Genomic DNA, 26909 nt, shown 5'->3' with positions numbered 1-26909 from the left:
TTCACCATGTAATTCAAAGCTGTTATTAGTGGATACAACTAAATTTCCAGGAGGACTTCATTTAAGATCATGTCTATGAAAGCACATTCAAAACCAAATATTTAATTTAAAATGAAATAGATAATTTTTTATAGTCAGTAAACCAAGATATTCTTAGCTGTGGTAGACATTTTTGTGTTTGTTTGCTCCCTCCCTCTGGTAAACGTGAATATCTTTTCTGATAAAGGTGGCATTTTTCTAACAAATTCTCCAAATGTTTCTCTTCTCTCAGCATTTTTGCCTTTGTTTTTCTGGATTGGATCTTAGCTAGTCTATTTAAAAAAATTTTTTTTTGAGGTATAATTCTCATACCATAAAATTCAGCTTTTTAAAGTGTGCAATTCAGTGGTTTTGGTCTATTCACAAAGTTATACAACCATCACCACTATTGAATTTCAGAACATTTTCATCACCCCAAAAGAAACCCATGCTCATTAGCAGTCACTCCCTATGCCCTCTTTCCCCCAGCTCTCAGCATCTGCTACTTTGTCTCTATGGATTTGCCTATTCTGGACATTTCATAGAAATAAAATCTTACATGTGGCCTTTTGTGTCTGGTTTCTCTCATTTAACATAATCTTTTCAGATTAATTCTTGTAGATGTATCAGTACTCCATTCTTTTTTATGGCCGAATAATATTCCATTGTATGGAATATACCACATTTTGTTTATCGATTTATGAATTTATGTACATTTGGGTGATTTCCACTTTTTGACTGGTGTGAACATTTATCTACAAGTGTATAAGTATTGTGTGGACATATGTTTTCGATTGTCTTGGATATATAACTAGGAGTGGAATTGCTGGGTCATGTGGTAATAACTCTGTTTAAGTCTTTGAGGAACTGCCCAACTCTTTTCCAACTGCTACACCATTTTTCATTCCCACCAGTAGTGTATAAGGGTTCTGCTTTCTCCACATCCTTGTCCACGTGGGTGTGAAGTGGTATCTCACTGCGGTTTTGGTGTGCATTTTCCTGATGACTAACTATGTTGGGCATCTTTTCATATGCTTATTGGCCATTTGTATATCTTCTTTGGAGAAATATCTATTCAGACCTTTTGCCCATTTTTTTAATTGGGTTGTTTGCTTTTTTATTACTGTGTATGTTCTTTATATATTCCAGTTACAAGTTCTTAGATATATGGTTTCAAATATTTTCTTCCTTTTTATGGACTATCTTTTCACTTTTTTGATCGTGTACTTAGAAGCACAAATGTTTTTAATTCTATCTGTTTTTTCTTTTGTTGCTTATGCCTTTGATGTCAAATCTAAGAAACCATTGCCTTATCCAGTGTCAAAGATTTATTCGTGTTTTCATCTAAGAGCTTATATTTATAGTTTTAACTTTTACATTTAGATTGTTTATCCATTTTGAGGTAATTTTTGTTTATGGTGTGAAGTAGAGATACAGCTTCCTTTGCATGTGGATATCCAGTTTTCACAGAACTATTTGCTGAAAAGACAGTTCTTTCCCCATTGACTTGTCTTGACAGCTAGTCTGTTTTTATTCAGGAATCTGAATTTAAGAAATTCACAGTTGAATTGAAGTTGAAGTAAAAGTGATGTGGAATCAATTGGTATCATAGTCCAAACTATCCTCTGACTTCATTTTGAACCCACTAGTAACATGGTCATTTCCCTAGACTTTTTTGAAAAATGGTGTGAAACGAATAAGATTTTGTTTTTGTGACTTTGCAGAGAACAATATAAACTTAACAGACATTCGGAGTTCTCCATTTGGTTATTCATACAAGTCAGTAAAAAAGCAGATCTAGATTATGCCACAGAAGGTATGTTTTTTTGTTTGTTCTTTGGGGTTTTTTTTTTTTTTTGGGTTTTTTTTTTTGATATTAGCATTGGAGATGCATGGTTTTCAACTGTATGACCTTAGACAAATTATTTGACCTTTTTCCCCCAATCTGGGAATGGCTTTAATAATATATTTAAAATTTCTTATTCTTTTCTTCATCTTTTTCTTTCTTTCATTCTTTTTTTCTTTGAATGAAAATGCAGAAAAATCCAGAAAGAAAAGTAAAAGTTCTTTCTTAAATCTTTATATAACTGCCTTTAGTGGGGATTTTTTCCCTTAGTTTTTCTTTTTTCTTTTTTTTTTAGATTAATTCCAAAACTCAAAAATAAAGCATGTCTTTCTATATATTGATTTTTCTTTCAACTCTATAAACAGTATCTGTTGCTTGACTCCCTAGTAGATAAGAAATTTAGGTCATTTCATTTTCCACCTGCCCTAGCACTTTGATTTCTACCAGTTACATTTTTGTTCCTAATTCTGCTGTTGATTATTTTAATCTTTTTGTAACAGTTAAATTTCTCTTTCTTGACCTATCAGTTTTAGACACTATCTCTTTAGTTCCCAGTCTTAAAGAGGATTTAGCACCCATCTTTTTCCCTTTGTTTCTCCCAGCCTCCACCTTTCTTCCCCATTCTAGCCTTAATTTTCTATTGATACTACGTTGTCAAGATTTATAGCATTTATATTGTGGTTTATAACTCTTCTAAACTTCTCTGTGCTTCTACAGGAAGATTCTAGAAATTGAATACTAATAACCAGCCTTTGTAATATGTGTGCTGATATAAGTATTAGTTACTATAGAGCCAAGTAGTGTGGAGCTGTTGAGGAACTTCTGTGTTGTTAAACCTCGGCTCCTTAAAGGAGAAATATAATAAAGCCCTGCATGATTGTGGAGAGCTCATGGAAATCACTTTTAAACTTTAATATTGGGTTCACCAAAAGGTTCTTTCCTTTTTTTCCATAAGATGGCTCTGGTAGCACTTAGTTATCTTTAACTTCATTCGAAACAATTTTGTTAGCTTGTCTATGACAGCTGTCATATCAGCGTGCATTTAAAAAAAGACTCATCAAAATTGGTGAATTTTTGTGTAGCCATTTTAATATTGAAGATGGAAGAAAAAAAGCAACATTTTCGCCATATTATGCTTTATTATTTCAAGAAAGGTAAAAACGCAACTGAAACAAAAAAAGATTTGTGCAGTGTACGGAGGAGGTGCTGTGACTGATCGGACATGTCAAAAGCGGTTTGCGAAGTTTCATGCTGGAGATTTCTCACTGGACAATGCTTCACGGTCGGGTAGACCAGTTGAAGTTGATAGAGATCAAATCGGGACATTAATAGAGAACAGTCAATATTATACCATGCGAGAGATAACCGACATACTTAAAATATCCAAATCAAGCACTGAAAATCATTTGCACCAGCTTGATTATGTTAATCACTTGGATGTTTGTGTTCCACATAAGTTAAGTGACAAAAACCTTCTTGACCGTATTTCTGCATGCAGTTCTCCACTTAAACGTAATGAAAACGTTACGTTTTTAAAACAAATTGTGACGGGCGATGAAAAGTGGATACTGTACAATAATGTGGAATGGAAGAGATTGTGGGGCAAGGGAGATGAACCACCACCAACCACACCAAAGGCCGGTCTTCATCCAGAGAAGGTGATGTGTATACGGTGAGATTGGAAGGGAGTCCTCTATTATGAGCTCCTTCTGGAAAACCAAATGATTAATTCCAACAAGTACTGCTCCCAGTTAGACCAACTGAAAGCAGCACTCCACCAAAAGCATCCAGAATCAGTCCACAGAAAACGCATAATCTTCCATCAGGATAACCCAAGACCGCGTGTTTCTTTGATGACCAGGCAAAAAAACTTAACAGCATGGCTGGGAAGTTCTGATTCATCCGCCGTATTCACCAGACATTGCACCTTCGGATTTCCATTTATTTAGGTCTTTTTTTTTTTTTTTTTTTTTTTTTTTTTTTTTTTTTTTAACATCTTTATTGGAGTATAATTGCTTTACAATGGTATGTTAGTTTCAGCTTCACAACAAAATGAATCAGTTATATATATACATATATTCCCATATCTCTTCCCGCTTGCGTCTCCCTCCCTCCCACCCTCCCTATCCCACCCCTCCAGGCGGTCACAAAGCACCTAGCTGATCTCCCTGTGCTATGCGGCTGCTTCCCACTAGCTATCTACCTTACGTTTGGTAGTGTATATATGTCCATGCCTCTTTATCGCTTTGTCACCATTTACACTTCCCCCTCCCCATAGCCTCAAGTCCATTCTCTAGTAAGTCTGTGTCTTTATTCCTGTTTCACCCCTAGGTTTTTCATGACATTTTTTTTTTTTTTTAAATTCCATATATATGTGTTAGCATACGGTATTTGTCTCTCTCTTTCTGACTTACTTCACTCTGTATGACAGACTCTAGGTCTATCCACCTCATTACAAATAGCTCAATTTCGTCTCTTTTTATGGCTGAGTAATATTCCATTGTATATATGTGCCACATCTTCTTTATCCATTCATCCGATGATGGACACTTAGGTTGTTTCCATCTCTGGGCTATTGTAAATAGAGCTGCAATGAACATTTTGGTACATGACTCTTTTTGAATTATGGTTTTCTCAGGGTATATGCCCAGTAGTGGGATTGCTGGGTCATATGGTAGTTCTATTTGTAGCTTTTTAAGGAACCTCCATACTGTTCTCCACAGTGGCTGTATCAATTTACATTCCCACCAACAGTGTAAGAGGGTTCCCTTTTCTCCACACCCTCTCCAGCATTTATTGTTTCTAGATTTTTTGATGATGGCCATTCTGACTGGTGTGAGATGATATCTCATTGTAGTTTTGATTTGCATTTCTCTCATGATTAGTGATGTTGAGCATTCTTTCATGTGTTTGTTGGCACTCTGTATATCTTCTTTGGAGAAATGTCTATTTAGGTCTTCTGCCCATTTTTGGATTGGGTTGTTTGTTTTTTTGTTATTAAGCTGCATGAGCTGCTTATAAATTTTGGAGATCAATCCTTTGTCAGTTGCTTCATTTGCAAATATTTTCTCCCATTCTGAGGGTTGTCTTTTGGTCTTCTTTATGGTTTCCTTTGCTGCGCAAAAGCTTTTAAGTTTCATTAGGTCCCATTTGTTTACTCTTGTTTTTATTTCCATTACTCTAGGAGGTGGGTCAGAAAGAATCTTGCTGTGATTTATGTCATAGAGTGTTCTGCCTATGTTTTCCTCTAAGAGTTTGATAGTTTCTGGCCTTACATTTAGGTCTTTAATCCATTTTGAGCTTATTTTTGTGTATGGTGTTAGGGAGTGATCTAACTTCATACTTTTACATGTAGCTGTCCAGTTTTCCCAGCACCACTTATTGAATAGGCTGTCCTTTCTCCACGGTACATTTCTGCCTCCTTTGTCAAAGATAAGTTGACCATATGTGCGTGGGTTTATCTCTGGGCTTTCTATCCTGTTCCATTGATCTATCTTTCTGTTTTTGTGCCAGTACCATACCGTTTTGATAACTGTAGCTTTGTAGTATAGTCTGAAGTCTGGGAGCCTGATTCCTCCAGTTCCTTCTTTCGTTCTCAAGATTGCTTTGGCTATTCGGGGTCTTTTGTGTTTCCATACAAATTGCAAAATTTTTTGTTCTAGTTCTGTGAAAAATGCCAGTGGTAGTTTGATAGGGATTGCATTGAATCTATAGATTGCTTTCGGTAGTAGAGTCATTTTCACAATGTTGATTCTTCCAATCCAAGAACATGGTATATGTCTCCATCTATTTGTATCATCTTTAATTTCTTTCATCAGTGTCTTATAATTTTCTGCATACAGATCTTTTGTCTCCTTAGGTAGGTTTATTCCTAGATATTTTATTCTTTTTGTTGCAATGGTAAATGGGAGTGTTTTCTTGATTTCACTTTCAGATTTTTCGTCATTAGTATATAGGAATGCCAGAGATTTCTGTGCATTAATTTTGTATCCTGCCACTTTACCAAATTCATTGATTAGCTCTAGTAGTTTTCTGGTAGCATCTTTAGGGTTCTCTATGTATAGGATCATGTCATCTGCAAACAGTGACAGCTTTACTTCTTCTTTTCCGATTTGGATTCCTTTTATTTCCTTTTCTTCTCTGATTGCTGTGGCTAAAACTTCCAAAACTATGTTGAATAAGAGTGGTGAGAGTGGGCAACCTTGTCTTGTTCCTGATCTTAGTGGAAATGCTTTCAGTTTTTCACCATTGAGGATGATGTTTGCTGTGGGCTTGTCATATATGGCCTTTATTATGTTGAGGAAAGTTCCCTCTATGCCTACTTTCTGCAGGGTTTTTATCATAAATGGGTGTTGAATTTTGTCAAAAGCTTTCTCTGCATCTATTGAGATGATCATATGGTTTTTCTCCTTCAGTTTGTTAATATGGTTTATCACATTGATAGATTTGCGTATATTGAAGAATCCTTGCATTCCTGGAATAAACCCCACTTGATCATGGTGTATGATCCTTTTAATGTGCTGTTGGATTCTGTTTGCTAGTATTTTGTTGAGGATTTTTGCATCTATGTTCATCAGTGATATTGGCCTGTAGTTTTCTTTCTTTGTGACATCCTTGTCTGGTTTTGGTATCAAGGTGATGGTGGCCTCGTAGAAGGAGTTTGGGAGTGTTCCTCCCTCTGCTATATTTTGGAAGAGTTTGAGAAGGATAGGTGTTAGCTCTTCTCTAAATGTTTGATAGAATTCGCCTGTGAAGCCATCTGGTCCTGGGCTTTTCTTTGTTGGAAGATTTTTAATCACAGTTTCAATTTCAGTGCTTGTGATTGGTCTGTTCATATTTTCTATTTCTTCCTGATTCAGTCTTGGCAGGTTGTGCATTTCTAAGAATTTGTCCATTTCTTCCAGATTGTCCATTTTATTGGCATAGAGTTGCTTGTAGTAATCTCTCATGATCTCTTTTATTTCTGCAGTGTCAGTTGTTACCTCTCCTTTTTCATTTCTAATTCTATTGATTTGAGTCTTCTCCCTTTTTTTCTTAATGAGTCTGGCTAGTGGTTTATCTATTTTGTTTATCTTCTCAAAGAACCAGCTTTTAGTTTTATTGATCTTTGCTATTGTTTCCTTCATTTCTTTTTCATTTATTTCTGATCTGATTTTTATGATTTCTTTCCTTCTGCTAGCTTTGGGGTTTTTTTGTTCTTCTTTCTCTAATTGCTTGAGGTGCAAGGTTAGGTTGTTTATTCGAGATGTTTCCTGCTTCTTAAGGTGGGCTTGTATTGCTATAAACTTCCCCCTTAGAACTGCTTTTGCTGCATCCCACAGGTTTTGGGTCGTTGTTTCTCCATTGTCATTTGTTTCTAGGTATTTTTTGATTTCCTCTTTGATTTCTTCAGTGATCACTTCATTATTAAGTAGTGTATTGTTTAGCCTCCATGTGTTTGTATTTTTTACAGATCTTTTCCTGTAATTGATATCTAGTCTCATGGCGTTGTGGTCAGAAAAGATACTTGATACAATTTCAATTTTCTTAAATTTACCAAGGCTTGATTTGTGACCCAAGATATGATCTATCCTGGAGAATGTTCCATGAGCACTTGAGAAAAATGTGTATTCTGTTGTTTTTGGATGGAATGTCCTATAAATATCAATTAACTCCATCTCGTTTAATGTATCATTTAAAGCTTGTGTTTCCTTATTTATTTTCATTTTGGATGATCTGTCCATTGGTGAAAGTGGGGTGTTAAAGTCCCCTACTATGAATGTGTTACTGTCGATTTCCCCTTTTATGGTTGTCAGTATTTGCCTTATGTATTGAGGTGCACCTATGTTGGGTGCATAAATATTTACAATTGTTATATCTTCCTCTTGGATCGATCCCTTGATCATTATGTAGTGTCCTTCTTTGTCTCTTCTAATAGTCTTTGTTTTAAAGTCTATTTTGTCTGATATGAGAATTGCTACTCCAGCTTTCTTTTGGTTTCCATTTGCATGAAATACCTTTTTCCATCCCCTTACTTTCAGTCTGTATGTGTCTCTAGGTCTGAAGTGGGTCTCTTGTAGACAGCAAATATATGGGTCTTGTTTTTGTATCCATTCAGCCAATCTGTGTCTTTTGGTGGGAGCATTTAGTCCATTTACATTTAAGGTAATTATTGATATGTGTGTTCCTATTCCCATTTTCTTAATTGTTTTGGGTTCGTTATTGTAGGTCCTTTCCTTCTTTTGTGTTTCTTGCCTAGAGAAGTTCCTTTAGCAGTTGTTGTAGAGCTGGTTTGGTGGTGCTGAACTCTCTCAGCTTTTGCTTGTCTGTAAAGGTTTTAATTTCTCCATCAAATCTGAATGAGATCCTTGCTGGGTAGAGTAATCTTGGTTGCAGGTTTTTCTCCTTCAACACTTTCAATATGTCCTGCCACTCCCTTCTGGCTTGCAGAGTTTCTGCTGAAAGATCAGCTGTTAACCTTATGGGGATTCCCTTGTGTGTTATTTGTTGTTTTTCCCTTGCTGCTTTTAATATGTTTTCTTTGTATTTAATTTTTGACAATTTGATTAATATGTGTCTTGGCGTATTTCTCCTTGGATTTATCCTGTATGGGACTCTCTGTGCTTCCTGGACTTGATTAACGATTTCTTTTCCCATATTAGGGAAGTTTTCAACTATAATCTCTTCAAATATTTTCTCAGTCCCTTTCTTTTTCTCTTCTTCTTCTGGAACCCCTATAATTCGAATGTTGGTGCGTTTAATGTTGTCCCAGAGGTCTCTGACGCTGTCCTCAGTTCTTTTCATTCTTTTTTCTTTATTCTGCTCTGCAGTAGTTATTTCCACTATTTTATCTTCCAGGTCACTTATCCGTTCTTCTGCCTCAGTTATTCTGCTATTGATCCCATCTAGAGTACTTTTAATTTCATTTATTGTGTTGTTCATCGTTGCTTGCTTCATCTTTAGTTCTTCTAGGTCCTTGTTAACTGATTCTTGCAATTTGTCCATTCTATTGTCCATTCTATCTCCAAGATTTCGGATCAACCTTACTATCATTATTCTGAATTCTTTTTCAGGTAGACTGCCTATTTCCTCTTCATTTGTTAGGTCTGGTGGGTTTTTATCTTGCTCCTTCATCTGCTGTGTGTTTTTCTGTCTTTTCATTTTGCTTATCTTACTGTGTTTGGGGTCTCCTTTTTTGCAGGCTGAAGGTTCGTAGTTCCTGTTGTTTTTGGTGTCTGTCCCCAGTGGCTAAGGTTGGTTCAGTGGGTTGTGTAGGCTTCCTGGTGGAGGGTACTAGTGCCTGTGTTCTGGTGGATGAGGCTGGATCTTGTCTTTCTGGTGGGCAGGTCCACGTCTGGTGGTGTGTTTTGGGGTGTCTGTAGACTTACTATGATTTTGGGCAGCCTCTCTGCTAATGGGTGGGGTTGTGTTCCTGTCTTGCTAGTTGTTTGGCATAGGATGTCCAGCACTGTAGCTTGCTGGTCGTTGAGTGAAGCTGGGTGCTGGCGTTGAGATGGAGATCTCTCGGAGATTTTTGCTGTTTGATATTATGTGCAGCTGGGAGGCCTCTTGTGGACCAGTGTCCTGAAGTTGGCTCTCCCACCTCAGAGGCACAGCACTGAGTCCTGGCTGCAGCACCAAGAGCCTTTCATCCACAGGGCTCCTTAATTTGGGATGATTCGTTGTCTATTCAGGTATTCCACAGATGCAGGGTATATCAAGTTGATTGTGGAGCTTTAATCCGCTGCTTCTGAGGCTGCTGGGAGAGATTTCCCTTTCTCTTCTTTGTTCTGACAGTTCCCAGGGGCTCAGCTTTGGATTTGGCCCCGCCTGTGCGTGTAGGTCGCCGGAGGGCGTCTGTTATTTGCTCAGACAGGACGAGGTTAAAGGAGCCGCTGATTCGGAGGCTCTGGCTCACCCAGGCCGGGGGGTAGGGAGGGTCACGGAGTGCGGGGCGGGCCTGCAGCGGCAGAGGCCGGCGTGACGCTGCAGCCTGAGGCGCGCCGTGCGCTCTCCCGGGGAGCCGTCCCTGGATCCCGGGACCCTGGCAGTGGCGGGCTGCACAGGCTCCCCGGAAGGGCGTGTGGCCAGTGACCCGTGTTCGCACACAGGCCTCCTGGCGGCGGCAGCAGCGGCCTTAGCGTCCCATGTCCGTCTCTGGGCTCTGTACTCTTAGCCGCGGCTCGCGCCCGTCCCTGGAGCTCTCTCAAGCAGCGTTCTTAATCCCTTCTCCTCGTGCACCAGGAAACAAAGAGGGACGTAAAAGTCTCTTGCCTCTTCGGCAGGTCCAGACCCCTCCCCGGACTCTCTCCCGGCCAGCCGGGGCGCACCAACGCCCTGCAGGCTGTGTTCACGCCGCCAACCTCAGTCCTCTCCCGGCGCTCCGACAAAAGCCGGAGCCTCAGCTCCCAGTCCCGCCCGCCCCGGCGGGCGAGCAGACAAGCCTCTCGGCTGGTGAGTGCCGGTCGGCCCGATCCTCTGCGCTGGAGTCTGTCCGCTTTGCCCTCCGCACCCCTGTTGCTGTGCTCTCCTCCGCGGCTCCCAAGCTCCCCCACTCCGCCTCCCGAAGTCTCCACCCGCGAAGGGGCTTCCTAGTGTGTGGACACTTTTCCTCCTTCACAGCTCTCTCCCGCTGGTGCAGGACCCGTCCCTATCCTTTTGTCTCTGTTTAGTTTTTTCTTTTGCCCTAACCAGGTACGTGGGGGGTTCCTTGCCTTTTGGGAGGTCTGAGGTCTTCTGCCAGCGTTCAGTAGGTGTTTTGTAGGAGTTGCTCCACGCGTAGATGTATTTCTGGTGTATCTGTGGAGAGGAAGGTGATCTCCGCGTCTTACTCTTCTGCCATCTTCCCGGAAGTCTCCCTATTTAGGTCTTTACAAAATTCTCTTAACGGAAAAAATTTCAATTCCCTGGAAGACTGTAAAAGGCATCTGGAACAGTTCTTTGCTTAAAAAGATAAAAAGTTTTGGGAAGATGGAATTATGAAGTTGCCTGAAGAATGGCAGAAGGTGGTGGAACAAAAGGGTGAATACGTTGTTTAATAAAGTGCTTGGTGAGACTTCCCTGGTAACACAGTGGTTAAGAATCCGCCTGCCAAGGCAGGGGACATGGGTTCGAGCCCTGGTCTGGGATGATCCCACATGCCACAGAACAGCTAAGCCCCGTGCGCCACAACCGCTGAGCCTGAGCTCTAGAGCCTGTGAGCCACAACTGCTGAGCCCTGGTGCCACATCTACTGAAGCCCACGTGCCTAGAGCCCACGCACTGCAACTAAGAGTAGCCCCCCCCCCCGCCCCCGCCGCAACTGGAGGAAGCCGGCGTGTGGCAACGAAGACCCAACGCAGGCAAAAATAAATAAATAATTTATTAAAAAAAAAATAAAGTGCTGGTGAAAATGAAAAATGTGTCTTTTATTTTTACTTAAAACCTGAAGGCAGTTTTTGGCAACCCAGTACAATGTGTTTTCATCTTGTAGCCATTGAACTTTTCTTGAAGATGGGCTTTCTGGAGCTCTCAACCTTTTCTTGTAATTCGGGCAGCTTGCTTTCTGGATCTTGCTATACATCTGTCATCCTGAGATTACATTGCACTCCTGGGTTAGGTGTGTTATTTGGATCTCATGTCTTTCTCTTTTTTTTTTTTTTTTTTTTTGTCTTTCTCTTTTTTAGACTTCTTTTTGATTTTACTGGAATGTAATCTTGGGTAGTTTTTTTTTTTAAATTTTATTGAAGTATAGTTGATTTACAAGGTTGTGTTAACTTCTGCTATACAGCAAAGTGACTCAGTTACACGTATATATTCTTTTTCATGTTCTTTTCCATTCTGGTTTGTCACAGGATATTGAGTATAGTTCCCTGAGTTATGCAGTAGGACCTTGTTTATCCATCCTATATATACTAGTTGGTATCTGCTAATCCCAAACTCCCAGTCTTTTCCTCCCCCTACACCCCTCTTGAGTAGTTGTTTTAGAAAGGACATGCTGGTGATAGACTTTCTAATTTCTTGAATGTTTGAAAATGGCTTGCATTTGTTCCTGATTGAAAGTTTAGATACAGAATTATAAATTGGTAATACAGTTTTTCCTTTTGAATGTTGAAAGCTTTGCTTTGGGAATTTAAAACACTCAATATTGCTGATAGAGATCCATTGTAAATCTGATTGTTATCTTTTGTGGTAACCTTGTTTACAGTCTTTATGGTGATCTTATCTTTGGTGTTGTGAAATGTGTCTAGTTGTGGGCCTTTTTCATTCCTTCTGGTGGGACCTTTTCGGATGTAAGCCTCTTCAGGTCTGGGAAATTATCTTCTATTTTTTTGTTAATTTTTTTCCTATTTTCTCTGAGACTCTTGACGGGTGAATATCGGATTTCCAAGATTTACATTTTATTTGTTTACATTCTGGAATGTTTCCTTGACTTAGAACTCTTCCATAGAATTTAGTTTAGTAATTATGTTTTTGATTTATAAGAGTTTTATCCTCTTTTCTTTATTTCTTCCCTTTTTTTAAAAATAGCAACCTGTCCTTGAACTCTCTTAGGATACTAATTCCTTCAAAAAGTTCTCTTGAAAAAAAAAGTTCTCTTGAGTCATTTCTCAGAATTCGTAATGGTTAATAGTGGTTTATGTATTTGGGTATATCATGCTAATTTGAAAATTTTAAATATTTAAATTATTTAATAGGTACAAAAGGTTGTTTATAACAGGCAAGATGTAGGTAGATAAACATGCATGTGCTCACCACCCAAGTTAAGAAATAGTTCATTAGGTCAGCAGGGTGCCCTTCCCTGATCACATCCACATTACATAGATATATAAAATTATATATATATAAATCACACATTTTATATATACAAATTTTTTGTTTTTGTGTGTTTTTAAATTTTATACAAATTGAATAAAAGCTGTATGTATTTGGGGTGTTTTGGTTTATCATTGTTTTTGAGTTTCCATTGTATAAATACCAATTTATCCATTCTAATTGGAAATTTGTGTAGTTTCCTTTTTTTTCCTTATCTACACTTCTGAAATCCAAAAGGCTCTGAAATGCAAAATAAACTTTGTGAACAAACTTAATCTGCATTGATACGGTGTTATTTGTAGTCTTTATTGATCTCATTTAATGTGAATATTTAATACAGTATGTTTCACTGTAGAAACTCTAGGAGTAGCATTGCATTGCTGGGACTTAAGGATATTCGCATCTTCAACAGTACTGGATAATGCCAGATTATTTTCCAAAGAGGATTGTATCAGTATTTGCTCCCTCCAGGAATACAGAGGTTTCCTTAGCTTTCTTGCTAATACTTACTTTTATCAGGCTTTAAAAGTTTTTGCCAGTGAGTATGAAATATCACCTTTTAGTTTTCAATTTTTTCCTTTTACTAATGAGTTTGAGCATCTTTTACTGTGCTGATTAACCTGTTCTTACCCCTTCTGGGATTCTATTCATTTCTTTTGCCCATGTTTGTACTAGGTTTTTTAAAAAAAAAATTTATTTCTTACTGATTTTGTTATACAATTGGATCTATCTATACTTTCTGGACTCTAGTCTCTTAGTGTAACCCCACCATCACATTGTTTTAATTACTGTAACTTTGTACAGCTTCTGTAAAAACAAACTTCTATTGTTATAGGGCATACATATGTATAGAAAGAAAGTACACAGATCATGAGAGTACAGCTAAATGAATTTTCTCAATATAACCATATGCAGGTCAGGAAATAGAACATTACTGGCACCCTAGAGAGTTCCCTTGAGTCCTCTCCCAGTGACTAACCTCTTCCTTCTTAAAGATACCTACTGGCCAGACTTTAACATCTTAGACTAGTTTTGCCTATTTTTTGAACCTTATATAAATGGAACTATATTACGTGTATATTTTTTGTGTCTCACCTCTTCCTCTCAATTTTGTTTGCGAGATTCATCCTTATTGTTGTATGTAATTGTAGTTTTTTGTTCATTCCCTTCCAATAGCAAAATAATAGAGTTCTAGTTTTTCCTTGTCCTTTCTCGTCCACCCTTTTAATTTTAGACATTTTGGTGGATGTTTAGTGGTCTTAATTTGAATTCCCCTAATGAGAAATTATGTTAAGCCCCTTTTAATATACTTACTGGCCATTTGGATGTCTTTTGTGAGGTGGTTTGCCAAGTCTTTTGTCCATTTTTATATTTGGTCTTTTTCATACTGATTTGTAGGAGTTTATTATATATCCCAGATACCAGGACTTGCAGGTTATATTTTGCAAATATCTTCTGGTTTTCCCAGCCCTATAAGTCTATTCAAAGTTCTGCTGGATTTCTTAACTTATCAATTGCCCTTTTTCCATTGGCAGTTATCTCCAGGGGAAAAGAGGCATCAAATATTAGACTCCATTTTCTAGGCTTCCCTTCTTTCCATGATCTTGGCCTCCCAGGTTCTTGCTGCCTTTTGTAGTGCTTCTTGTCTTCAAACAGATGTTTTTTATATTATGTTCAGTTTTTGAAGTTTTCATAGGGAGGGTTGGTGTGAAACCGTCTAGTCAGTCATTGAGGGACACAGAAGTAGGCCAGGTCCTCCTGCCTTGTACTTCTTCAAGGAATTTCTTGCTGGTTTGCTCCTCCATAAAATTTTAGTATCGTTTTTTAAAGTTATATAGATACACACATGCAACCTGTTGGGATTTTGATGGGAAATGCATTGAATTTGTAAACCAGTTTGAAGGGAACTACTAGCATTTTGTTATTAAGTTTCTTAACCATGAACATTGTAGTATCCATTTATCTAGGTCTTTTACAGTCTCTTTCAATAAAGTTTTATAATTTTCTTCAGATAAACTTTTGCAAGTATTTTGTTAGATTTATTTCTAGGTACCTTATTTTTGTATCAAATCATTAATGGTATCTTTTAAAATTATATTTTCTACCTTGCTGGTGTATAGAAGTACAATTTGACTTCGTATAACAATCTTGCTATCCTTCTAATTGTGATAAATTGTGTATAGAATTCTTTAGGATTTTCTGTGTGGACAGATCTATCTGTGAATAATGACCTCTTTGTTTCCTCCTTTCCAATTCTTATGCTTTTTTTTTCTTTCTTTTTCTTGTCTTAATGTGCTGGCTAGGATCTCCAGTACAATGTTGAATAGAAGCGGTGATGGGGGCATCCTGATCTTGTTCCTGATTTTAAAGGGAATGCTATCAGAGTTTCACAGTTAAGTATGCTGCTTGCTGTAGGTTTATTGTAGATAATCTTTTCAGGTTAAGGGTGTTCCTTTCTATTATTAACTTTTTAATTAAAAAGAAAAAGAATGGATGTTGAAGTTTATCAAAAGCTTTTTCTGCATCTTTTGAAAGGATCATATGTTTTTCTTCTGTAACCTGTTAACATGATGAAATACATTGATTGATTTTCTAATATTTAAACCAACCTTGTGTTCCAAGTATAAAGTCAGCCCTGGTCTGTCCCTTTTTTCCATTATTGGACTCAGTTTGAATATAGTTAATGTAGGATTTTTGCTTCTAATAATGAGTAATATTGACCTATAATTTAAAAGATATATATACTTTTCCTCTTTCTTCTGGAAGAGTTTATGTAAGATTAGAATAATTTGTTTCTTGAGTGTTTGGTAGAACTCACTTGTAGAATTGTTACTGTTTTCTTTGTGGGACACATCTTAATCACTGATTCAATTGCTTTGGTTATATGATTGCTCATATTTTCAATTTTCAAACTGGTTTTGGTAGGTTATACTTTTATAGAAAGTTGTCCATTTCATTCACGTTCTTGAATTTATGGCATTAAATTGTTAGTCTCTTATTTTGTAGTTACTGTCCTTATCTTTTTTTTTAAATGCTCCCCTTTTCTTGATGAGTTTTAAAAGCTAAAAGTGCCAATTTTAAAAAGCTTTTCAAAGAATCAAATTTTTGTCCTTTTTATGCTCTTTAATGTATCCTCCCCCTACTTAATTTCTGCTTTCTTTCTTTCTTTTATACTTACTTTGGGTTTATTTCTATTCCTTTTTTAATTTCTTAAGTTGGACACCTTGCTTATTAACTTTTAACACTTTGACAGGCTTAAATGATCATGAATTTCTATGTATTTGCTTTCCCTGCATCACACAAGGGATGAATTCTTTAATTTATGAGTTACTTAAAAGTTTTGTTTCCAAACATATGGGTGATCCTTTAGTTAATTTGGTTATTGATTTGTAATTGTGTTGTGGTTAGGCAGCATGATCTGTATGATACAGTCCTTTGAAATCTGTTGTGACTGTGGTCAGTTTTTTGTATTTGAAGAGAATGTGTATTTTCTATTTGTTGGTGCAAAGTTTTATATATGTCCAGTAGTTAGGCTTGTTAATTCTGCTGTTCAAATCTTATATCTTTGTTTTTTTAGAGAGCAGGTGTATGTTAGTCTTTTACTAGAATTATTTTTTCAGTTTCCTTGTAGTTTCTTTCAATTTTTAAAATACATTTTAAAATTATTAGTACATGAAAATTTATCATATATTGCTGTTGAATTGAAACTTTTACTCTGTGTAGTGACTCCTTATGTCTAGTAATGCTTTTTGTATTACATATTACTGTTTGATATTAACATACCTATTATTATTATTATTTTTGGTCAGCTAGTTTTGCCTGATTTTTAAAATTCCCCCTTCCCCTACATTTTTGTGTTCTTTTATTTTAATCTCTTGTGAATGTCATGCTATTGAATTAAAAAATTAATCTGCTGTAATAGTGTTGGTCTTTGTAATTTTAAATTAAACTTTTTATTAAAATAATTGTCAATTCACTGACAGTTTTAAGAAGTAATACAGAGACATCTGTGTACTCTTTACCCAGTTTCCCCCATTGGTGATGTCTTGCAAAACTGTAGTACAATATCACAACCAGGGTGTTGATACTGACACAATATACAGACCATTTCCATCACCACAAGGATCCCTCATATTATTATTTTTATAGCCACACCCATTTCCTTTCCATCCCCTTAATCTCTGGGACCCACTCATTTGTTCTTCATTTCTATGATTTTGTCATTTTAAGAATGTTATATAAATGGGCTCATACAGTTTGTCACCTTTTGGGTTCAGTTTTTTGCACTCAGCATAATTCTCTAGAAATTCATCCATGTTGTTAAATGTATTGGTAGGTCATCCTTTTTTACTGCGAGTAGTAGTCCATGGTATGGATTTGTTTAACCATATACCTGTTGAAAGACATCTGAGTTGTTTACAGTTTTTGGCTATTATGAATAAAAGTGCTATGAAGATTTGTGCATAGGGTTTTTTTTTTTTTTTGACATAAGTTTTCATTTCTCTGGGATAAATGCCAGGAGTGCAGTTGCTGGGTTGTATGATTATTGTGCATATAGTTTTTTAAGAACTTGCCAAACTGTTTTCCAGAGTGGCTGTACCATTTTACATCCCTACCAGCAATGTATGGAGTGATCCAGTTTTTCTGCATCCTTGCCAGCATTTGGTGTTACCACTGTTTTTGATTTTAGCCATTCTGGTATGTACCTAGTGATAACTTAGTAAGGTTTTAATTTGCACTCCCCTAATGGCTAATGATACTGAACATATTTTCCTTTGCTTATTTTTCATCTGTGTATCCCCATTGATGAAATGTCGCTTCATGTCTTTTGTCCTTTTTTCTAATTGGATTGTTTTTTTCCTGTTGAGTTTTGAGAGTTCTAAATATATTCTAGATACTAGTCCTTTGTTGGATTGTCTTTTCATCCTTTTAGCAGGGTCTTGCAAGGGCACAAGTTTTTAATTTTGGTGAAGTTCAGTATATTATTGTTATGCCTTTTGTGAATCTTGCTCTGAGTGTCAAGTATACAAATTCTATGCTTAGCCCTAGATCTTGAATATTTTCTTCTGTGTTTTTTCCCCTAAGTTTTACAGCTTTATTCTAACATTTAAGCGTGTGATCTATTTGGAGTTATTTTTTATATAAAATGTGAGACTTAGGTGGAAATTCGTTTTTTGGTCTATGGATGCGCAGTTGCTCCAGCACCATTTGTTGAAAGGCTGTCTTTCCTTCATTAAGTTACTTTTGCACCTTCACCAAAAACTATTTGGGTGTATTTGTGTAGGTCTATTTCTGGGTTCTCTGTTGTGTTCCACTGACCTTTATGTCTATCCCTCTACTAATACTACATACAGTCTTAATTACTGAGCTAAGTTGTGAAATAGGATAGACAGATTCCTCTCTCTCTATGCTTTTTCAAAATTGTTTTAACTCTTCTAGTTCCTTTACCTTTCCATGTAAATTTTAGAATAATCTCATCTATATCCATAAAAAGTCTTGGTGAGATTTGGGTAGGAATTGTGTTAAATCTGTATCAATGTAGGGAAAACTGATATTGTTACTTTGTTGAGTCTTCCAATCCACAAAGAATCCATTTATTTAGATCTTTTTAGGCTGCTTTCGTGTTTGTAGTTTTCAGCAAACAAGTCCTGTATATGTTTTGTTATATTTTTAAACATATGTATTTTCATTTTCCTAGGAGTGATTATAAATAGTATTGTGTTTTTAACTTGTTTTCACATGTTCTTTTTAGTATATAGAGATGTGATTGGTACTTGTGTGTTGGTTTTGTATCCTGCCACCTTGCTGAACTCAGTTATTCCTTCTGGTAGTTGTTTTGCAGATTCCTTGGGATCTGCAAATACAGGCGGTTTTATTTTTTTCTTTTCAACCCCTATGTCTTTTCTTTTTGTTGTCTTATTCCACTAGCTAGAACTTCCAGCACATCCTTGCCTCATTCCCAATCTTAGGGGGAAGTATTCATTCTTTCACCATTAAGTATGTTAACTCTAGATTTTTTTGTAGGTGCTTTCTGTCAAGTTCAGGAGGTTCTCCTCTATTCCTATTTTTCTGAGAATTTTTATCATGAGTGGGCATTGAATTTGTCAAATGCTTTTTTCTTCATTGCTGTATATATAAAAGATTATGTATATATAATCATGTGATTTTCTTTTTTAGTTGTTAATATAGTGTACTTCATTGATTTCAAACATTGACCCAACCTTGTATCCCTGGAATAGACGCTTCGTTTGGTCTTGGTGTTAATTCTTTTTATATATTGCTGAATTCTATTTGCTAATACTTTAAATATTTTAGCATCTGTATTCGTGAAGGATGTTGGTTTGTAGTTTTATTTTTTGAACTGTCTTTGTTTGGTTTTGGTATCAGGATAATACTAGCGTCATAAAATGAATTTGGAAGTCTTCTCTCATATTCTATTTTCCAGAAGAAATTATTTAGAATTGGTGTTAATTCTTATTTAAATGTTGGGTAGAATTCTCCAATAAAATGATCTGGGTGTGTGGTAATTTCTTTTTGTTTGGAGTTTTAAGATTAAGAATTAAATTTCCTGAATAGCTAGAGATGGGTATTCAAATTATCAGTTTCATATTGAGTAAGTTTTGGTGGTTTGTGTTTTTCAAGGAATCGATCCATTTCAACCAAGTTGCCAAATTCATGTGTGGAGAGTTGTTCTTAGTATTCCCATATTATCTTTTTGATGCTGTGGTTTCTGTAATGATATCCCCTAATCTTGCTATTTTAATTGGGAAGTTTATTTCATTTTTTTGGTTGGAATTATTGACATATTTGCATTTATTTCTACCCCTTCATTTTGAGCATCTTGCTTTTGCTGGGTTTTGTCTCCCTATCTGTTTTCTTGCTGTCTTTTGGGTTGTTCATTTTCCTTCCCTCTTTTTCATGTTTTCCCCATTTTACTAGTTGTGAAATTAGTACTTTTTTTTTGCCTTCTCATAGACTCTTGAAGTTTTCTTGAATTTTCTCTTGAAACTTTAATATATGTATGTATATCTAAAATTACTTTCTTTTCCTTCCTTGCCTGTAGAACACTTTAAACTGCTTACCACTCTTCATGCATGCCATTTTGCCCAGCACTTTTGTTCTATCTTTTCTTAGCCTCACAAATTTGATATTATAATTTTATCCAGTTAATTATCTCCCTCCCCAGGTTTGTCATTTTCTTTGCTCATCATTCTGCTATCTGAATACTCATTCCTTTAGATTACTCTGGTTCAACAGTGATGGCTTTTACTTTCCCTTCAATGTGTTAGGTGTGCTTTCCTCTTCAGGATTTTTGCACCTGCTGTGTCCTGTGCCTTGGAATGCCTTTTCTCTGATATCCATTTGGATGCTTTATTACTTTTTCAGTTACTTACTCAGTTACCTTCTCAGGGAGCTCTACTTTCTTTAGAATTGCAAATCCTCTACGTCTTCACTTCATTTCTTTTTCCATCTTTATTTTTGTCCATTGTGTTCATCACCACATGTCATATTATGTATTTTATTTAATTCTTCGTTGTAAGTTTGATCTGTCAAAATTCACTGGAATTTTATTATATTTATAACTTAAGTTGGGGAGAATTGACATCTTTTCAGCATTTACTACTTTTGCCTAGTAACATAATATATTCCTTAATTTATTCAAGGTTTTTTAAAAAATGTACTATCAGTTTTTTTTAATGTAGGTCTTGAAAAATTTTTAAATTTATACCTTTGCATTTCATATCCTTATGTTACCTAGATTCATTTTAAAAAATACTGTTTTCCCTGATAAGTCATTTGAAAACATATTTGATGTACAGAAAATTCAAAAAGTTTTGTTGACTGATTATTATTGGGTCTGATTTTTCAGTGGATTTTCTTTTATTTCCAATATAAAAAGTTCTATCATTTGTAAATTGTTAATGTTACTTTTAAGATTTTTACTGTCTAGGTTCTTTGGAATTCTTTTAAATGACACAATATAATGTGTATTTCATAGGTCTTTATGATCCAGTGTTTCATCTTTAAGTATATTTGTTATTGATTTCTGATAGGTATCCTTTATCATATTAAGAGTTTCTTTCTGTTCCTGTTCATTGAGAGGCTTTGTCAGGAATGGATATTATCAAATGCTTTTCTAGCATTTATCCACATAATCATATGGCTTTTTTGTGAACCAGTAAATCTTTTTGTATTGTTTTCATTCTTTATCAATTTTCAGAATACTAATGAGTTGGTTTCCCAATATTTTCTAAAGGAGATCAGTGAGTTGTTTTTTTAAGTATCATGTGCAAATGATATTTAATATATTTGATGTGTTTGACTCTGATGCAGTTATTAGTCTTTTTGCTGCTCACATTGGCTTGTCTTGGGCTACTGGGTTGTTTTCTGTGTCCTTCTGACAAGATTCCAGTAGTTTTTGATAATTTCTTTGCTTTCTGGATAGGATGTTGTAGGCTTATCTTGTGCCTTTTCTACCCCAGACTTGCCAGTTTCTCAAGGAACCTGGGTTCTTTTTGTGGGAAATGGTATTTAGACCACAATCTTTTTATCCTAGCTTTAAACAAACTGACAAATTTTGTTTAATTAAATCTAAAATACTTTCAGATTAATAGTAAAGTTGGGAAGATAGTACAGTGCCATATACCCCACAACCAGTTTCCCATTCAAGCAAACTTTTTACTATGGAAGCATTCTAACTTACAAAGGTAGAGAATTCCCCGTGTACCCAATACCCAGCAGTTATCACCTCTGGTCTTTTTTCATGTATGTCCTCACTCCCCACAAATGATTTTAGAGGAAATTCCATATATTTTATATAAGTTTTATTCATAAGTATTTCAGTATGTGAATATAAGGACCGAAATCATCTTAACCAAGTAATTTACTAAATTTATGTTAAACCATTTTTATTTTCGTAGATTAAACTTTATTTGGGTACTTTGAGAGCTTTTGTGTCTGTACTCATAGGAAACATTGATGTGTTACAAAAAGACTCATTATCATCTATCTTGGGAAATGAGAAAGAATAGGTGGTATACTAGGTGTTTTGTCAGGCTTTTGCCTAAACTTATGGTTGGATGAGTGGATTCTCCTGCTGAAGTTTGAAAAAACAATAATTTGCATATTTTAAAAACTTGTGTTTTGTGTTCAACCATTTTTTCCATGTTTGTCTTCTATCTTGTATTTGATTTTCTGACTCTTATGCTTTTGAACAGTTTAAGGAACAGAATTCCATCTTTTCCTTGAAGAGTTAGTAGAATTTATTTACTAAGCTATCTTGTCTGGACAGATACTTTTGGAAGTGGAGGGGGACAAAGATAATATACTTCTTCTTGAATCAGATTGAGTAATTTATATTTTTCTAGGAAATAACTTACGTCTATATCTTTAAGTTATTAGAATATAACAGCATGTGCTGTTCTCTTTGTTTAAAGAAATTTGCTTAGTATTTGTGGTCTTTATGTTTCTTTTCTCATTCTCAGGACCATATTCATTTTCTTTCCCTTCTTTGGCCTGACTTTACAGGCTTCTTGCATTTTGCTTTCTAAGTCATGTTTTCTTGCTTTTATCCTTTAATTCTTCACTCTTTTTGAGGGTGTGTGTTTGTTGTTACTTTTTTCATAGGCAGTTTTTTTTGTTTTGTTTTGTTTCGCGATATGTGGGCCTCTCACTGTTGTGGCCTCTCCCTTGGCGGACCACAGGCTCCGGACGCGTAGGCTCAGCGGCCATGGCTCACGGGCCCAACCGCTCCGCGGCATGTGGGATCCTCCCGGAACGGGGCACGAACCCGTGTCCCCTGCATCGGCAGGCGGACTCTCAACCACTGCGCCACCAGGGAAGCCCTGTTGTTACTTTTTTGCTTCTCGAATTGACTACTCAATTTATTTTAAATCTTGTATAAAATGGAAGCATTTAGGGAGATGATCTCCCAAGCTTTGGCTAATTTTATAGGTTTTTAAAATGTGTCTTTTTTATTGTTTCTTTTAATAGATGATTTCCAGTTTTGATTTTTTTTAGCTGAGTTGTTATTTTTATCAGTGCATTGTGAGGAAGAGATCCACATCAAGTATCTCAAGTAAAAAGGGATTTAATTATAGGGACTACATGATTTCACAGGAGTACAGAGCCAGGAACTGGGGCCTCCTGTGACTTCTGGAATTGCAGTATCTTTCTAACTGGCCACATAGTTTTTCTTATGGCATCAGCTCAAACATGCCTTTGATGTATTGATTATGTACCTGATTTTTTTTTAATCCATTCTTATTTATAAGTGAAGGTGTAGATTGTTTTAATATTATAGTTGGGATGGGCGATATTAATAATGTGATTTGTCAGTTTCCGTCAGCAGCTCCTCTCCCTTCCCCATATTATACATCATAGCAGATGGAGGATTTACAAAGCTGTATTGTTCTTTACCATGACTTTTTTTTTGATAGATCTTTATTGGAGTATAATTGCTTCACAGTATAAATACTGTGTTACTTTCTGTTGTACACCAAAGTGAATCAGCCACATGCATACATATGTCTCCATATCCCCTCCCTCTTGAGCCTCCCTCCCACCCTCCCTATCCCACCCCTCTAGGTTATCACAAAGCATCAAGCTGATCTCCCTGTGCTATGCTGCTGCTTCCCACTAGCTAATTACTTTGCATTCGGTAGTGTATATGTGTCGATGCTACTCTCACTTCGCCCCAGCTTCCCCCTCCCACCCTGTGTCTTCAAGTCCATTCTCTGTCTACATCTTTCTTCCTGCCCTGCAACTAGGTTCATCAGTACCTTTTTCTTTTTAAGATTCCATATATATGCATTAGCTGACCCACTAGAGCTTCCCCAAATTCTGTGCTATTTTTGACAATTTTATAGCACCTTCAAGTGGCCTTCACTCCTATATGTAATGTTTCAGTTATATAAAGTCCCAGCTTTAAAATTTTTTAATAATTTTGTGTTACTTAAATTTGACAAAGAAAAAGATTGATTTAAATTTCTAGTCTTAATTTATTTAGCTTTTCTTTAGAAATCAGATTGCTTATGTATCTTTTTAAAAATCAGTTATGCCAACATAGTTCTCTGTAGTTCTTGAATTTCCTTAAAGTTAGTCAGCAAACATTTATTGAGAAATTTCTCTGTATAGAGCACATAGCAATTGTAACTGAAGTATTAGAGGGCAGACTTTGGGAGGCAGTAGGATGAACTGGTAAAATCCACTTGAAAAAAATTAGACTAGAAATGTAGACATCAGAGATTGGTGGAAAGTAACAGTTGAAATCCATTCTTGGTAGTATTCATAGCAGGCTCACCTCAGCTGGTGGCTGCTGAAATTGGTTGAAGACAGAGTTAAAAAAAAAAGGCATCACTTTAAGAAGTGGGATCCAGCAAAGTTTGCCAAGAAAAACATATTCATAGAATTTGATTTAGTAATCTCCTTAGAGAATATCTTAGTAGTGAATGCTAAATAAAGGAGAGGTTTTTTGTTGTTGTTGTTTTAAAATAGAAATGGATGACCAGAAAGATAATGTGACTTGGCCAAAGTCCTAAGTCTTGATGCCAGGACTTGACCTTCAACTAGTGATTGCTGGTGTGAAGCTTTCCACAGGGTACCATTGACTCTCAACACCATCATCTTTGAGCAAGTGCCTGGCAATACTTTATTTTGGCAACATTTTGCAGTGCAAAGACTGTCCTGTCTCCTGTTGTTTCCTTTGCCCTTCCCTAAACTGGGGGATTTCTGTTTGCTTCAGAATGCTGTGATTCTGCATTCATAGTTGGAAGCCTTTCTCTTTCTTCCTTTTCATTTGTATGTTTACAATAGCTATTAGACCAATTACTTCAGCATTCTTTGCCAAATAAAGTTACCATTGGAAATAAGTATTATGCGACCTCCCAGAAATTCCTTTTTGAGAGTCAAGCTTTAGGGTGCCTTGTACTCTATTTTGTCATTTCTGTAAAACAAGTTTCCTTAAAGTGAAGAATACCTGAAAATAAGTACAAGGAGAGAAGCAGTGTATTCTGAGTTAGTTTGATTTCTTTAGAAAGAATCACAGATAACGTGATTGTCACTAGCGTTGTTAGCGTTCTCCATGATTTAATGTTATTTATGCTACCGTAATATGAGCAGATTTCAATTGAAGTATTTTTTTAGGATTGAGGACTTTGGGAAAGATGCATTGCATTTCTTGCTTGGGAGGAAACTTCCAAAAGCTATCGTAGTCCTTATTATGCATGAAACCTTGACTGTTACTGGTGTGCCATGAGATAGGCCAAAAATTTTCTTGTTTTCCATCTTTGTTGTTCATAGCATAAGGGGTAAGATAAATAAAGTCTTCCTTTTACACATGGGGGAAATGACGCGAGTTAAAGTATAACGATCATGGTATTTGTGATATATGTTGCTATTAGAGTATGATTTAGAGCCGTACTGTCCAGTGTGGTAGCTACTAGCCACATGTGGCTCCCTAAGCACTTGAACTGGTGTTAGTCCGAATTGAGATGTGCTCCAAGTGTGAAATACACACTGGATATTGAAGACCTAGTATGAAAAAGATCTCATTGACACTTAAAAAATGACTTTTTTTTTTTTTTGCGGTACGCGGGCCTCTCACTGCTGTGGCCTCTCCCGTTGCGGAGCACAGGCTCCGGACGCGCAGGCTCAACGGCCATGGCTCACGGGCCTAGCCGCTCCACGGCATGTGGGATCCTCCCGACCGGGGCACGAACCTGTGTCCCCTGCATCGGCAGGCGGATTCTCAACCACTGCGCCACCAAGGGAAGCCCAAAAAATGGCTATTTTTAAACCACAAAAACTGTTTTCATCTTGAAATAATACTTTTTGATGTATTGGGTTGAATAAAGCATATTATCAAAATTAATTTAAAATTTATTTTAATGTGGCTACTAGAAAATTTAGAATTATATATGTGGTTCCTATTTCTATTGGACAGCACTGATCAAGAGTATAAAATGGTTGCTAGGATTACAACTTAGTATTCTCTGACTTGTACAATATGAAATTTGGAGACAATATATGAAGTAGAATTATGATACAGCATGTACATGCAGATTACTTTGATATATTTAAATTTGTTTGCATTTTGGAAAACTATCAAGTATTGCCAACAATTAAAACCAGAGTTATAGCAGTTGTTCCTGGGCTGTCAATGAGACTTAAAAGTGCAGAACGGAGGAATTATGAATCACTGCCAACTGTAGGTGTGGCCACTGCATACTCACCAGGTTGAGAAGAAATCCCAGGCAGCTGTAGTGTGCGCAGCACTGAGGAGGAGGGCTGGGGAAAGTTTCCTTAAGGTTGGTTTCTGAAAGGGCTTTTGCTCAGCTCCAGGTCTTACGCCTCTTTCTGGCCAGATGGTGCATGTGTGGTACAGATAAATCTGACCCAAGTGTGGTTTACCTCTGAGTTCAGAATTGGCTGAAAATGACTTAAGTAGGTGGGTTTATGAGGCAGTAAGTGCTTAGAATTTACTAGGTTTTGTTGAATTAAATAGATGGTTCCTGTGAAACAGGAACTACTTATAATCTTCATTTTACACCCAAGAACAAGTTGGTAGAGTGGCAAGGAGGGTATCTTGCCTTTTAAGATTTATGACCACTCATATCCTTACTCTTCAAAGCTATTTTTCACATTGGATACTTAGCTGAGAACTTCCATCATTTTAGAAGTTTGACTGCTAAATAAGATGTATGTGGTTTTTAGCTTTAATATTTAAAAATATTATTTTCTTATGTTGTGTGTTCCTTAATATTTGAGCTGGGGTGAAAAAATTCATTGGATTTTGTATTACAGTTCTGTCTTGATTTTGTAGATTTCTTGCTTAACCTCAGAAGTTTTACAGGTACGTTGTTGCAGAAACCTAAATTTTTTTGGTTAATTGGTGATAATACTGTAACAGACATTACATTGTGTATTGGTAGGGCTTAGTTTTGAAGAGGAACATTTTCATTGGTTTAGATTTCATAGTGGTAAAGCAAATATGGGTTTACACTTGGGCATAATCAGATAATGAAGTGGTTAGCAGAAACCAATAGACCATAGATTACCAAAATTGAGTACAGCAAAGCATAATTAACACTATAACTTGACTGTAATTGGTGGGGGAGGGGTGGTGGCTATAGAAACAATAACAATTCTAAGTGATATGTGAAAATGCTGGTTACTAGCACATGCCAGTTGATAGAATGCTAGAAAAATCAGCTTTTACAGTAGATTTTAGATAGGATTTTTATATGCTTGAGGCTGACTATTGGCTTATATC

At 36.4% G+C, this 26909-nt stretch overlaps 1 protein-coding gene across 16 annotated transcripts in view; it reads left to right on the top strand.

The window, feature by feature from the left end:
- Nucleotides 1-26909, top strand: part of PIAS2 (protein inhibitor of activated STAT 2) — a 103079-nt gene that overhangs the window by 4194 nt on the left and 71976 nt on the right. The window contains exons 2-3 of one of the 16 annotated variants that reach the window (XM_073790691.1): nucleotides 14941-15029; nucleotides 17227-17335. The exons of 11 other annotated variants lie outside the window; for them this stretch is intronic. Coding sequence is in view for 1 of the 5 variants with exons in the window: in XM_073790690.1 (XP_073646791.1) it covers nucleotides 1823-1834 (12 nt within the window). In the remaining 4 variants the exon portion in view is untranslated. Of the gene's footprint in view, nucleotides 1-1763; nucleotides 1835-14940; nucleotides 15030-17226; nucleotides 17336-23768; nucleotides 26490-26909 lie in introns of those variants that run through there. 4 more of the 16 variants (XM_073790692.1, XM_019936995.3, XM_073790690.1 and 1 more) reach the window with 4 other exon arrangements.

This window comes from Tursiops truncatus, chromosome 13, assembly GCF_011762595.2.
Source record: "Tursiops truncatus isolate mTurTru1 chromosome 13, mTurTru1.mat.Y, whole genome shotgun sequence".
Classification (NCBI taxonomy): Eukaryota; Metazoa; Chordata; class Mammalia; order Artiodactyla; family Delphinidae; genus Tursiops; species Tursiops truncatus.
This window is presented reverse-complemented; position numbering and strand designations above follow the sequence as displayed.